We start from the raw sequence: 15,624 nt of genomic DNA on the forward strand, positions 1-15,624 counted from the left end.
GCATGCACAATGTCGGTACTAGTACAGTGTATATCCACCTTTCGCAGCAATGCAGGCTGCTATTCTCCCACGGAGACGATCGTAGAGATGCTGGATGTAGTCCTGTGGAACGGCTTGCCATGCCATTTCCACCTGGCGCCTCAGTTGGACCAGCGTTCGTGCTGGACGTGCAGACCGCATGAGACGACGCTTCATCCAGTCCCAAACATGCTCAATGGGGGACAGATCCGGAGATCTTGCTGGCCAGGGTAGTTGACTTACACCTTCTAGAGCACGTTGGGTGGCACGGGATACATGCGGACGCGCATTGTCCTGTTGGAACAGCAAGTTCCCTTGCCGGTCTAGGAATGGTAGAACGATGGGTTCGATGACGGTTTGGATGTACCGTGCACTATTCAGTGTCCCCTCGACGATCACCAGTGGTGTACGGCCAGTGTAGGAGATCGCTCCCCACACCATGATGCCAGGTGTTGGCCCTGTGTGCCTCGGTCGTATGCAGTCCTGATTGTGGCGCTCACCTGCACGGCGCCAAACACGCATACGACCATCATTGGCACCAAGGCAGAAGCGACTCTCATCGCTGAAGACTACACGTCTCCATTCGTCCCTCCATTCACGCCTGTCGCGACACCACTGGAGGCGGGCTGCACGATGTTGGGGCGTGAGCGGAAGACGACCTAACGGTGTGCGGGACCGTAGCCCAGCTTCATGGAGACGGTTGCGAATGGTCCTCGCCGATACCCCAGGAGCAACAGTGTCCCTAATTTGCTGGGAAGTGGCGGTGCGGTCCCCTACGGCACTGCGTAGGATCCTACGGTCTTGGCGTGCATCCGTGCGTCGCTGCGGTCCGGTCCCAGGTCGACGGGCACGTGCACCTTCCGCCGACCACTGGCGACAACATCGATGTACTGTGGAGACCTCACGCCCCACGTGTTGAGCAATTCGGCGGTACGTCCACCCGGCCTCCCGCATGCCCACTATACGCCCTCGCTCAAAGTCCGTCAACTGCACATACAGTTCACGTCCACGCTGTCGCGGCATGCTACCAGTGTTAAAGACTGCGATGGAGCTCCGTATGCAACGGCAAACTGGCTGACACTGACGGCGGCGGTGCACAAATGCTGCGCAGCTAGCGCCATTCGACGGCCAACACTACAGTTCCTGGTGTGTCCGCTGTGCCGTGCGTGTGATCATTGCTTGTACAGCCCTCTCGCAGTGTCCGGAGCAAGTATGGTGGGTCTGACACACCGGTGTCAATGTGTTCTTTTTTCCATTTCCAGGAGTGTATTCCCACTTGGTTCTGTATACATCATTGGCATTCTGTCCACTTTTCCTCTTTCTTATTTTGTTGACTTCCTGTGTATATTGTATGCACAAATGATGATTTTTTTTTATTTCAGTCTCAGTTGTACCGAAGTCTGCCGTGATATTTTCGAAAGCGTCCTGTTTCTTTATTCTTGTTTTGAAGTCCACTTGCTTTACATTCCACAGTACAGGGAAACACTCCACTTTTTATATTAACAACTGCATTTTATCATAACTCCACATGAAGATAGACACTGACATTTTTAATGAAGCAAGAAGTTGAAGAAAACTTCCAGCAACTGGCTAGTTAAGCAGAGTTCACACATGTAACATAAGTGTCGCCACAGTTAGTGGCATACTACAGTTGAAATGTAGTTGTATGACAGCTCAAAATTTTCTACTTTGTTGTACTTTGTGGTGCCACTTTGCTTCCACTCACTGCTCAATGGTGACACTATTTCGAAACACGAGCATCCTGTTGTAGTATTATGGAGTAATTGCTGCTTCACTCCATTCGATTTCAGTGAGTTTTCATTTTATTATGGAAAGAGAATGAAGCCGGCCGCTGTGGCTGAGCTGTTCTAGGCACTTCAGTCTGGAACCGCGCGACTGCTATGGTCGCAGGTTCGAATCCTGCCTCGGGCATAGATGTGTGTGATGTCCTTAGGTTAGTTAGGTTTAAGTACTTCTGGGTTCTAGGGGACTGATGACCTCAGATGTTAAGTCCCATAGTGCTCAGAGCCATTTGAACCATTTGAAAAAAATGAAATGAGTGATCGGCAGGTACATCTTCGCAGCATCTGGAACTACAAGAATGACAACCTATGTTTCATTTTTTGCAACAGTGTGTGTGTGTATTTGTGTGTGTGTGTGTGTAAAAACCAATGACGTATTCCACAATCTTTTGGATAAATAACTAAATAAACTTAATATATGTAGTCAAAATCGAGTCATATTTGATTTGTGAGAGCAAGGATTGCTTACATTATGAGTTGTATGCAGGAAATAGCTCCTTAGTGTCATGTGACAGTTGTTAAACTCAAAATCAGTTATTTTAAATGCCTATATCAACGAATAGAGTAAAATTCTAAACTCTTGGAAGAGTGTCGTCTCTGCAGATGATTTTTACATGCCAAGTGTTGGTTGGTTTACTGCCGCAGCGAACATTTTCGTCTCCGAGTGTTATTTCTTTTATAAACGTGTTTTTTACCCTTGATTTATCCTTGTGCAAAATCTGCTTTCGGATCCAAAGTTTTGATTTCATGTTCCTTGTATTTCACTCTTGTCGCCATAACCTGTACTATCTCTATTCACTCTCGCTCATATGATTTCAATTGACATCATATAGAAAGCTGTGCAACTACGTAGGATTTGTGGCGTTCTGTATGAATGGGAAGCTCACGATGCCACTACAGAAGGCTACAAGCTGTGGCGCCACATTAGTTGCGAGTGTGAACTGCGCTTAAGGCCGGTCCACACGCAACGATCTGTCTGCGCAGACATCGGCGCAGATGTCTGTACATTTAAAAGATCGCTGCAAATGTGGAGTGTTCACACGACACAAACCCCAATCTACTACTCGCCCGCCATCTGCCGGTGTAGAAAAGAAATATCAGTGGCAAGGGACTACGCTCCCCGTAAACGTCAAAAATTTAATTCAGTTATTTTGAAATATAGAAATGGAGGAAGTTCTGTTGTGGTCTGTGTTCGCAACTTGTGTTGCAAAAAACATTCAGACCAACCGCAGGAAACAGAGAAAGCTGGCAAAATGGTGTAGACAGTGGCTGCTAAAGCGAAAGCAGTTTTCTCACGTAAATTTACTGCGAGAGTTGCAGGGCGAACCTAACGACTGGCGAAATTATTTGCGGATGGATGTCGAAACTTATAATTATCTCTTAATGCTTGTAACCCTTCATATTATGAGAAAAAATACTTGTATGAGAAGGGCAATTTCCCCTCATGAACGGCTGGCGGTAACATTGACACTCCAATTTCATCTTCAATTGTACTCCTGCTTGGTCTTGGCGTTTCTTGATCACTAAGAAAGCTAAGCAGATCAAAATACCATAACATTGGCTGGTATACTTGATCTACTCCTACACCAGATCTTCTAGATTTCTGAACTTTGGATAACTCTTTTCGGTAAACAGTTCGCAAGGATTTTTTTTTTATTACTGCTTCTCTGTTTGCCGAGGCCTCAACTGCACGCAATTTTTTCAATTAGAGCATTGTGTGCTGCTGTATTTTTGTCTCGGTCGCCGGTCACTATATTCTTTACTTTTAATCTTCCACAAACATGGGTGGTTTCTACATATTTCAGTGAATTCACTTACAAACTCTCGAGAACACTGGCGAGTATCAGCCATTTTAATGCCCTGTGCGCACAAATACAAACACTAGACAGAGCAAACAGCTGTTTCGCGCCAGATTTGCGGCGATCTCCTGTCCACACGCTCCAACTTGTCTGCGCAGATGTGGTTTGAACCCACAGATTTGAGAGGTTTCGCTCAAACCTCCAACTCCAACTTCCAGGTTTGCACACACCTCAGGTTGGTGCAAATCTTCTGTCCACACGCAACGATCTGTCTGCGCAGATATGATGTGCGCAGACATTTGCGCAGACAGATCGTTGCGTGTGGACGGGCCTTTACATCTACGTAGATACTTCGCAAGCCACCGTACGGTGCATGACGGACGGTACCCTGTACATTACTTGTCATGTCTTTTCCTGTTCCACTCGCATATAGAGGGAGGGAAAAGTAACTATCTATATGCCTCCGTATGAGCCCTAATTTCTTGTATCTTTTCTTCGAGGTCCTTACGCGCAATGTATGTTGGCGACAGTAGAATCGTTCGCCAATCAGTTTCTAACTTTCTTAACTTATACGTAAAGCCTAGTTTACTCGACAACACTAGGTTGCAGGCAACTGCGCTACTGGCCACTGTTCATGCACGCTGAGCGTTAGCGCAACTCGTCGGTGAACTATACAGTTTCGGCGTGTTCCAACTTTGGCGACACTAGTTGCATGAGTTTTGACGTTATGTGTGTGCGTAGAATGCAGACAAACTGAAGTATGAAGTAGGGAACGGGGAATAATGTTCGCTTTTGTGTATATATGCTTTGCATAGTTGTTTGTGGGATTTCATTGATGCTGATTACAAAAAGAAGCAACATATTGCTGCTCCTGAGACCGTCATGTGCGATCAGAACATAGATAGTTTGACAATATCTGAGCTGCAGGGCAAAATTTATTGAATTAGGAGCACATATACAACTGAATTAAGAAAAATACAACCAAATGTAATTCTAGCTGAAGAAATGCTCTTGTCAACAAGACTTAAATACCATCGTTCGAGTTGGCCCACATTTTTTTTTTTTAAGGAATATTGTTGACAGGAGGGAAGGCTACGCAAATCAGGAAGCTACATTCTTTATTCAATATTCATCGATTTAAAACGTCGCAGCAGTACTCCCCATTCACATATGTCTGAAGTTTAACATTTTGCATCTTCAAGAGAGTAGTTTGCAAGCCATTATCTTCTAAAATGTGGCCTGCTTCGAATATTTACTGCTGTTAATGTTAATAATTATTGCTGTTAATCAGACAGCATCATCACCAACTGAAACAGCATCTTATAACATGCCGAGTGTTCCTGATTGTAATGCATGCAATGTGATATGTATTTTCAGTTCTGGCGTCAGTGCTTCATGCTTTACAGTATCGTTATTCCGTATCACGTAATTAACTTTATTTAGAAGAAACGTTAAGAGTTCTGGCGACATTCTAAGATAATTAAAAGAACTTCTTGGGTCTTCCATTACAAATTATTTCAGCAAGGATGCTGAGCAACCGAGCTGACGCATTTTCTTGATCCAGTCACGAATCGAATCACTTTTCTTATTTTTATCTTATGCAGCGATTGCACACAACAAGCTTTAACTCCATCACAACTCGTGCGACGTGCAGCTGCCAAAACTTTCAAACTATTTGCGTGTAACTCATTCCACGCAACGAGTGGCGCAACCCAATGTCGTCGTGTAAAAAGGCATGGCAGTGTGCAACTAGGGTGCTTCCTCATTTAAGTTGACGTATGCAATGGGTGGTGGAGATGTGCACGTGTAAATGATTGATGCCAACTTAACATGGGCCTTGATCTACTTACATTGTTGTGTTCAGAGACAATTTGCTGTTACGCCAGTTGTCTAATATCAAAGATTCTAATTTTACACATATGCATCTGCTGTCGTTGAAACGTTTCAAACGAGATTCATTTGTTACGCGCGAAAGTGCTGTGTTATTGACATAGTGTTTGATTTGTTGTTGGAGTTGTGGGTGTGTATGCCAAGAAATAACTATGACTGTAACAAATTTAGCTTTGAGTAAAGAGGTTGAAAGCAATAACATGTTCCTGACGCCGGCTGCGAAGGTAAGTAGTATTTATGTTGAAGAAATTATTTTCCTTTGCTTATAGTTGTGTTGAAAGAAGTGTGCGTATGTTTGTTACTGTTTTATTTCACAGCTTCTGTGGAGGTAACTATTAAGATACATCATATCCTTATGTTAGTGCAAAATGTATTATTTTTTTCTTATTTAAAAGGATAATACTTAAACCATAAAAGGTGAAATGTGCCAACGTTGTGTTAACATTTTTGTATCGTAAATCGTCCCAAAGAGATGTGTCTTTGAGTTATATTTAATGCACGACATAATTCCTATGTGGTATATGAGTAATAAAAGCGGACCGAAGACACTTCGTATTGGATTGAACTTAATGAAGGCAAAGTGTCGTATTTGGTGATTTTCGTATTTATTCTTGCATGTATTGAAAATATACCGTTTCGATGCAAAGATGCATTGTAGACCCCTCAGAATCGCATCATTTTTTGTACAATTCATCGTACTAAAATTTTGAGGAGTACAACGCCTGCCCATCATACAGCTACCATTGTTTTGTGAACTAGACACAGTTTAAATCTTTGTTGATAATAAAAGTGGATAACCTTCAGGAATATGATTAAAATTTACGAAGCTGAAGTAGAGGACTGGTATTGTGTTGATGTGTGATTATTTTTTTTGTCTAGTATTGCAGGCCAATGTTTATTGATTTCATCTTCAATGGTCATTGGACTGCCTGCTATGTCACCAATACTGTTGTTAATTAGAGACCTATGTGAATTGTCTGCTTCCAGAAAAAAGGAAAAATTGGCGCTAAAAAGAAACAAGTGCAAATTGAACCACCTCCACCACCCAAAAAACCTGAGAAGAAAGTACCAGAGGGGAGAAAATATGCACAGATTGCACCAGAATCTATTAAAATTAAGGGTGAATGTGTTGGAGTTGATGACTTGGATGATGCCGTAGCAAAAGCTTTGAGTGAAGAAGTCAGCTACAGGCTAAGGGAAATTATTTCAGTAAGTTTACTTTCATTTTTTTGCATGTTCCATGGATCATATTTTTGAGAATTTGTCAGTAGGTTTATAAGTAGCGAAAATTTCGTCTGAAAATACAGTTTTATGCTGGTCATATACATAACTGGATTTTTGTTTAAATTTAAAACTAAATTTGATGTAACATAACCACCAACAGCTGTGTATTCAGAAATTCATCTATGGACCAGGGAAAGAGTTGTCAAGGGTAGCTAATTTCAATTTTTTTCAGAGCTTGCACCTCTAATTCATTTCTCTGCCCTTCTTCACAATAGAAGGAAGTGTGCAATGATTTTCACTCTAGTGATTATTTCCTAATATGGATAAACCTTCCAGGCAGAACAGTGCCCAGAACCACACCCAGATAGGTGCTCTGCAACTGGACATTGTACAGTCAAGTGCAATGAGACATTGTACAGTCAAGGAGCTGTGTTTTAAATATAGAGACAATGTTGAGGATTAGATGGCTCACATCACTAGCACAATCCACTATGCTGCTGATGCATCAATGCTATAGTCTTCAGTTCAGCTTACAAGACATCCTGTTTCATGGTGTAGTGGAGAATGCTATTATCTCATGATATGTAATGCCCGTGGGACTGGACGCTATGTTGGATGGTGGTGGTTGGTCATCAAGGTCAGGATCTTGATGGACCTCCACACCTGGGTGAGGGTTAGCAGTGAATAGGTGTGAGGTGGTGTATCTGTCACCCAAAAGGCACTAAAGAAACATCATTAACAAAGTAAAAAAAATATTGTTCAAAGATACACAACTCTCTTGACTCGCAGAGTGTTTGCGCTGCCCATGGGGCAGAGGTGGCACATGCTGTGCTGTAATGCACTAATGCCTGGGATGCAATGCACTGTAGCAGCTGCAGAGGGAGCCATAGAGTCAGCACCCAGCAATGTCCTGGGGTTGCTAGCCACATCCATTATTGTTCACGCTCTCCAGCTCCAGCCTGCACAATCCGGGCACTCTCAATCATACCATAGACAGTGCCCCGAGAGACACTCACCAAATCTGTCTGGAGTGCATGTACCCATGCTGAGTTATGCTACAGCCCCATTATGAGACAGACGAGCAATGTCAGAGTCTCCCTACAGGAGCAGAGGAGAGTGGCAGCAACACCACAGCTCCACAGTGATGGGTGGTGGTGCTGTGCTGTGACTCAAGGTGGTGATGCCCCCACAGGTGGGAATTTTTGCACTACCAGGGATCGTAGATGAGCAGGAGATAAACCAACATTGGTCCAACCTCCATGTTGGATGGCTGCAACTGAGTAGATGCCAGACTATCATAGGTCCCTGCTCTGAGCTCATCAACTATAGAATAACATAATTCCACTGGAATGGAAGTAATATGTACATAGGGCTGGCTCATGTACTTTGCCATGGTGTGGCAGGCATGACATCAGCTGGCCTGCTTTTCTTGTCTAGTTAGCTTTTCTTGCCGCCCTAGTTGCAGTTGAAAGATGACTCAACTTTGTCTTTCAGGAGGGGCCACGGACATATTTTGCAGAGTTAGTATACTGAATAGTTATTTTTGCATATGACTTACACCTGCTTACATCACTGTGTGTAGTCAACACAATGATGGAACCCTCCTCTCTCTATCTTGTCATTCTACTATATTGGCACTGTGGGCATCCAGCTTGTATGACATGTAGCAATTAACTCGATCTTGCAACCATATTCCATATAACGTGTCAGCAGTCCTTCCATGTTTGCATTCTGCCCAGAGAGATGTAGGAAAACCTGGAGTATCACACTCAACCTGGACGTTCTCAGTGATACATCACTAGGGAAAAAGGAATTTGTGTCATTTCCCCTTCCTCTTTCAAAAAGCTCATGTGCATGGTTCATCATATACTAACAAAGGCTAAGAATGCTCCCTACACACAAAGCGCATCATCCCCCCCCTCCCCCCCAAAAAAAAGTACCCAATGTGTATTAACAAAAATAAACCCACAACTTCCCTAAACAAATCAATAAACAACATTAATACACATTTTACCTTTAACAGACACACAAAGCAGATTAAATGGTACTGATTGGTGTGTTCTAAGTGGGTAACTTATCTTGCATGCACTCTGTTCACTCATTCTTTGTTCCTCCGTTTTTCAGATTCAGTGGCTTGCACTAGGGATGATACAGACACTTGCAGCAAAACATCTACAGTCCCTTTAAATGGCTTCCTATGCTCCACATGAAAAGAAGTTTTTGTTAGTAGCTGCACCCTGACATTGACAGTTGATATTACTTCCTTGGTACCAGGGCAATATTTTTTTTTTTTTTACCCCAGCCTTAGGTGCATAGGAATTTGTCACTAAAACCCATTGTCCCACACTGTTCTGTAATAACTTTCACAAACATTGCTCTTGGAGGTAGATGTCCCAATTGTCGAGATGGATGTTCATGTAATGACTCAGCATCCTTGAAATCAGGTGATGCGTGTGTTCCATTTCCCATTTGATTGATGGTGGAAGAAACTAGTCCAAGGATTGTGAATGAGCAACAACTTGCGTAGCTCTTTCATTAACTCAAACATAAAATTAATGCCCTGATTCATGATTATGGTATCAGGAATGCCAAATTTAAGCAACCAGTTGTTCACCATAGCTTGCACTACTGTACTTGCTTGCTGGTCTGGAATAGCATCCTTTATGAGAAAATGTGAAAAATGATCTATCATGGTCAATAAGTAGGTGTATGATTAAATAGGGTCATAAAATCCATCCCCAGAAATTTGAATGGTTTGGGTGCTTCTGGTATCTTCTGTAATAGGATTCATGGTGACAGATTGGCACATTGTTCTCCATCAAAACTTTTCAACCTGTCATCAGTCAGTTGCTTGCCATCTGCCACGACCGGCGAAAATATGGTCATGTACTTGCTTTAATATTTAATGCCTAAAAGCTACAAGTACTACCACAACTGGTCTGCCTTTCATCACTGTGCACAGCAACCCTTTGTCTGTCGTAAATTGTGACTGTGACCTAAATAGTTGGCAGTCAGTGTCAGCTGCTTGAGCCTGTTGCCATTCAGCAATGTTCCTACCAAATGTGTGCAGAACTTCAACCTACCTATTCAAATTATCAGCGTTAGTGTGCTGTTCCCCAAGTTTTTGTACCAACTTATAAAACTTACTCAACTTCAGAGCTCACCACATCAGTTGATCCTGGCAGATCCTTTAGCCCAGCCACCACTTTACACAGCATTGTCTGTTACAGCTTTAATCTTTATGCCATACAAGTAACAATGGAAATACATCTCATCATAAATAAATGCCAACATTTCCTTTTCTGTGGTAGAATAATTCTGCTGTGCTTTATTCAGCTGTCTCAGCATATGTGCCACTGGGTGCTCTTTGCCATCCACATTTTGGCTAAGAATTTCGTTCCGGATGTGGAAAGGGTGCTTCCGGATGCCATGAGGAGTACAGGTGTTGACTCATGTCGGTACCAATGACGTGTGTCACTTTTGACCGGAGGAGATTCTCTTTGGGTTTGGGTGGCTAGTGGGAATAGTAAAGACTGTCAGTTTTGCTCGCGAGATTAAAGCAGGGCTCACCATCTGCAGCATTGTCAGTAGAACCAGCTGTGGTCCTTTGGTGTAGAGCCATGTGGAGGGTCCAGATCAGAGGCTCCGGCATTTCTCTGACCATGTAGGTTGCTGATTATTTGACATGTGCCATCGGGTGGTGGGTTTCCACGTTCCGCTTAATAGGTCAGCAGTATACTACACACAGGAAGTGGCTACATGGGTAGCGGGGGCTGTATGGAAGGGACTGGGCGGTTTTAGGTTGGAGGGTCTCAGGAAACCACAGAAAGGGCGTCCGTCTAAAAGGGGCACGGAAAACACAGTAAGGTAGTTGTAGAAATGATCAGTATTGTAGTTGTAAATTGTTGTAGCTGTGTTGGGTTGTTTCACTGACCCCCGACTCAGAAGATACAGCTGCTGAACAGTTCAAAGAAAACCTGAGTCTCATTTCAAATAGGTACCCCACTCATACAATTATAGTCAGTGGTGACTACAATCTACCCTCAATATGTTGGAAAAATTATATGTTTAAAGCTGGTGGCAGGCATAAAAGTCATCCGAAATTGTACTGAATGCTTTCTCAGAAAATTATTTTAAACAGTTAGTTCATGAGCCCACTCGAAGCATAAATGGTTGTGAAAGCGTACTTGACCTCTTAGCAACAAATCATCCTGGGCAAATAGGGAGTATCATGACGATTACAGGGATTAGTGACCACAAGGCCGTTGTTGCTAGGCTGAATACCGTAACACCTACAATCATCAAAAAGAAACACAAAGTATATCTATTTAAAAAAGCTGATAAAAATACCCTTAACACCTTTTTAAGAGACATTCATCACTCCTTCCGATGTGATCATGTAAATGTTGTGGAATGTTTTCAGAGAGATAGTATCGACAGCAATTGAGAGGTATATACCACATAAATTAATAAGTGATGGTACTTATCCCCCAACGTACACAAAACGGGTTAGATCGTTGTTGCAGAAGCAATGGAAAAGGCATGCCAAATTTAAAATAATGCAAAATCCCCAAGATTGGCAAAGTTTTACAGAAGTTCGAAATATAGCACGTACTTCAATGAAAGATGCTTCTAATAATTTCCACAATGAAATTCTCTCTCAAAATCTGGCAGAAAACCTAAAGAGATTCTGGTCATACATAAAGCACACCAGTAGCAAGACGCAATCAATACCTTCACTGCGCGATAACAACGGTGAAGTCACTGATGACAGTGCCACTAAAGCAGAGTTATTAAACACAGTTTTCCGAAACTCCTTCACCAAATAAGATGATGTAAATATTCCTGAATTCCAATCAAGAACAATTGCCAAGATACGAAACATAGAAGTAGATATTCTCGGTGTAGCAAAGCAGCTATAATAATAATGGCGTGTGACGAGGGCCTCCCGTCGGGTAGACCGCTCGCCTGGTGCAAGTCTTTCGATTTGACGCCACTTCGAAATCACTTAATAAAGGCAAGACCTCCAGTGCAGATTGTATACCAGTCAGGTTCCTTTTAGAGTATGCTGAGACAATAGCTCCATATTTAGCAATTATATACAACCGCTTACTCACCAAAAGATCCATACCTAAATACTGGAAAATTCTTAAGTCACACCAATACCCAAAAAGAGAAGTAGGAGTAATCCATTGAATTACAGGCCCATATCACTAATGTCGATTTGCAGCAGGGTTTTGGAACGTATACTGTGTTTGAACATTATGAAGTACCTTGAAGGAAATGATTTATTGACACATAATCAGCACAGATTCAGAAAATATTGTTCTTGTGAAACAGAAGGCTTTTGACACAGTTCCTCACAAGCATCTTCTAACCAAACTGCGCCCCTATGGAATATCGCCTCAGTTATGGGACTGCATTCATAATTTCCTGTCAGAAAGATCACAGTTCGTAGTACTAGACAGAGAGTCATCGAGTAAAACAGAAGCAATATCTGGCCTTGCCCAAGGAAGTGTTAAAAAGTCCTCTGTTGTTCCGAATCTATATTAACGACGTAGGAGACAATCTGAGTAGCCGTCTTAGATTGTTTGAAGCTAATGCTGTCATTTACTGTCTTGTAAAGTTATCAGATAGCAAACACAAATTGCAAAATGATTTAGAGAAGATACCTCTTTGTTGTGAAAAGTGGCAATCGATCCTGAATAAAGAAAAGTGTGAAGTTATTCACATGAGTACTAAAAGAAATCCACTAAATTTCGATTACGTGACAAGTCACACAAATCTGAAGGCTGTAAAGTCAACTAAATACTTAGGGATTACAATTACAAATAACCTAAATTGGAACATTCACGTAGATAATGTTGTGGGTAGAGCAAACCAAAGACTGTGATTCATTGGCTGAACACTTAGAAGGTGCAACAGGTCTACTAAAGAGACTGCTTACACCACACTTTTCTGCCCTATTCTTGAGTATTGCTGTGTGGTGTGGGATCTACAACAGGTGTGACTGACAGATGACATCAAAAAAGTTAAAAGAAGGGCAGCTCGTTTTGTATTATCGCAAAATAGAGGGGATAGTGCCACAGACATGATATGTGAATTGGAGTGGCAATCATCAAAACAAAGGCTTTTTCATTGCGACGGGATCTCCTCGTGAAATTTCAATCACCAGTTTTCTCCTCTGATTGTGAAAACGTTCTTTTGGCACCCACCTACATAAGGAGAAATGATCATCATGACAAAATAAGAGAAATCAGGGCTCACACAGAAAAATTTAAGTGCTCGTTTTTCCCGCACACCATTAGAGAGTGGAACAGTAGAGAGACAGCTTGAAGGTGGTTCATTGAACCCTCTGCCAGGCACTTTATTATGAATAGCAGAGTAGTCACGTAGATGTAGACACAGATTTAGAACACATCCAATCACCAGACTACTCATGTCACACAGTAAAATAAATTCACTGCTAAAATCTGGAAGCCCCAATACTGGACTCGTGGTGAATGCCTGTTCCAAATCCTAAAATGCAGTTTCATGGCAACTGACCACTGATTTTTTTTTTTTTAACAACATATGATTCAGTGGTTCAGCGATTTCAGAAAATATGTTAACATATTTCATATAATAATTGCAAAACCCAAGGAATGACTGTGAAGCTGTTAAGTTGTCTGTAGTGGCACAAAATCACAGACAGCAGAAATCAAACGTGGATCAGATCTGACACCCTCCTGACTAATCACATGACTCAAGCAATTCACCTGTGTTACAATGGAGTGACACTTATCCACACTGAGTGTCAACCATGCAGCACATACCATATTGTACACTTCATCCAGTTGCTGCACATGCTCTTCCATATCTTTCGAAAATACAGTGATATCATTGAGATAAACCATACTCTGCTTCAGTTTCAATCTTCTGAGCATTCCATATAATAGCCTTTGAAAGGTTGCTGGTGCATTCTTAAGACCAAATGACATCCAGTGCTATTGACAATGGTCCCAAGATACCACATCAGGACCGTCTACCAGAACCACCTCCAACTGATGATAGCCATTTCTCCAATCCATTGTTGAGAAATATTCACAGTGACCCAAGTTTTCCAGTCTTGTTTACATTTAGTATAGAATATATGTCTGTAATATTCCTTGCATTCAGGTAATGGTAATTGCAACAAAATCTATGTTTTTTTGTACCATCTCCTGACTTCATTGGTACAATTACAACACTTGCTCACAATAAACTGTCGCTATGCTCAATGATACCATCAGTTAACTGCTGATCAGTAAAATCTTCCATTTCTGGTCACAAGTGCCTCAGGATTCCATACGGTTTTCTGTACACAGAAGCATTACTACCTGTTATATTCTGTGCTATGGTTCCTCTTGGTTAAACGGATCAGCAAATCTTAATTGCAGAGCTTCTATAGCAGATTCATCTTTCCAAACTGAGTGTTTCACTTTCCCACTCAGTGCAGACAGTGTTGTCTTGCTTGTGACCAAGGCCTCCTTCTGACCTATCGAGTACTCATCCTCATTCAGAATAGCCAAACTGGCAACTAGTAATCCCACTGGCAGACTTATTTTGCCCATACCAAAATTGTCTTTACTCACTGGAACAATGTTATCTCCGTCTACTTATCTTGCGTGTACTGCAATCCTATGCACAAAGAAATGTGAAACATCCAAATTATCATTGCATTCTACAATGCACAACATTTCACTCAGGAGATATACACCAACACTAACTCAGAATAACTTTCCTGTGGCTCTTGGCACTATCATCTGAATTGAGTTACAGTGTATGTGTCTGTAATCTATTTTGTACCTCATTCATGATAGGTGAACCTTGCGGCAATGTAACACAAGCAGTGGTCATTCCGAGTGGAAACAGTGTTCCGCAGAGTTCAATAATTTACTGTGATGAGGCAACACCTCCATGTACTGTTGAAAGTTCCTTGCTCCAATACTGAAATTGAGCAATGCTGATCCCACTGATGCACATCATTACCACCCACTCCACATGACCTATATCATGGAGTCCTCAGCATCCTCCTACCTAGAAGGTCTTGACTGACTACTGACAAAAGCTCCTGCATCCACCAAAAAAACTCTTATTCTGTTCCTTTAACTAAGCCCACCAAGCCACATTCAACCGCTGCAATGGGAACATCATCAGATGGTTAAGGAATTCTCACTAGTGTTTAATGAGTGTTTCTTCTGACGCTGACCATTCCTCTTTTCATTGTGATGCATGCGCGGTGGCCCACTACCCCACACCCTTAACACCAGTGTTGTTGACATTACTTCTTAACGTAGCCCGTAGTCCACATCTATAACACTTCCACAACAGGAAAATTGTCCTGTTTATCCTATCCCTGTGTTACAATATCGACTTCAAGATGTTTAACCACCATCTAAATCTTTCAGGTTTACCTTTGTAATCCTCTTCAATGTATCTGTTGGCAATTCTCTTAAATACACATCCAGTGCCCTGTTTTCAGCTTCTTATAAAATGAATTTACCCACCTCCGCATTTTGCATTAATTCTTAGTCACTTGTATTGGCTTTCCCGATTCTGTCCAAAAATGCTTGCAATGATTCATTATGTTTTTGGGGTAGACCATTAAATTTCTCCCTGAAAATCCTTATCTTTTTGTTTGTGGTACCACTGATAAAGCCTCTTTTCCAATTGCTCAAACATCTGTGCCCTACCCAATCCCTCGTGGTACATAACGTATGATTTGGCCATATTTAGGCATGTTTCAGCCGATCAATTCCATAGCTTTGCAACGACCTTCAGATTACCAATAAGTACTGACACATCCTCAGTCGACTTAAGAGTGAAAGATGTCATGAGGTTAGAACTAACAGAATCTGCTGAAGGAATGG

At 42.1% G+C, this 15,624-nt stretch overlaps 1 protein-coding gene across 1 annotated transcript in view; it reads left to right on the forward strand.

Annotated features, from left to right (window-relative positions):
* The first annotated feature begins 5,557 nt into the window (after positions 1-5,557).
* LOC126184581 (uncharacterized) overlaps positions 5,558-15,624 on the forward strand; it is a 55,257-nt gene continuing 45,190 nt past the window's right edge. The window contains exons 1-2 of the mRNA XM_049927013.1: positions 5,558-5,733; positions 6,497-6,718. Coding sequence (XP_049782970.1) covers positions 5,662-5,733; positions 6,497-6,718 — 294 coding nt within the window. The 5' untranslated portion in view covers positions 5,558-5,661. The remainder of the gene's footprint in view (positions 5,734-6,496; positions 6,719-15,624) is intronic.

Source organism: Schistocerca cancellata, chromosome 4, assembly GCF_023864275.1.
Source record: "Schistocerca cancellata isolate TAMUIC-IGC-003103 chromosome 4, iqSchCanc2.1, whole genome shotgun sequence".
Taxonomy (NCBI): Eukaryota; Metazoa; Arthropoda; class Insecta; order Orthoptera; family Acrididae; genus Schistocerca; species Schistocerca cancellata.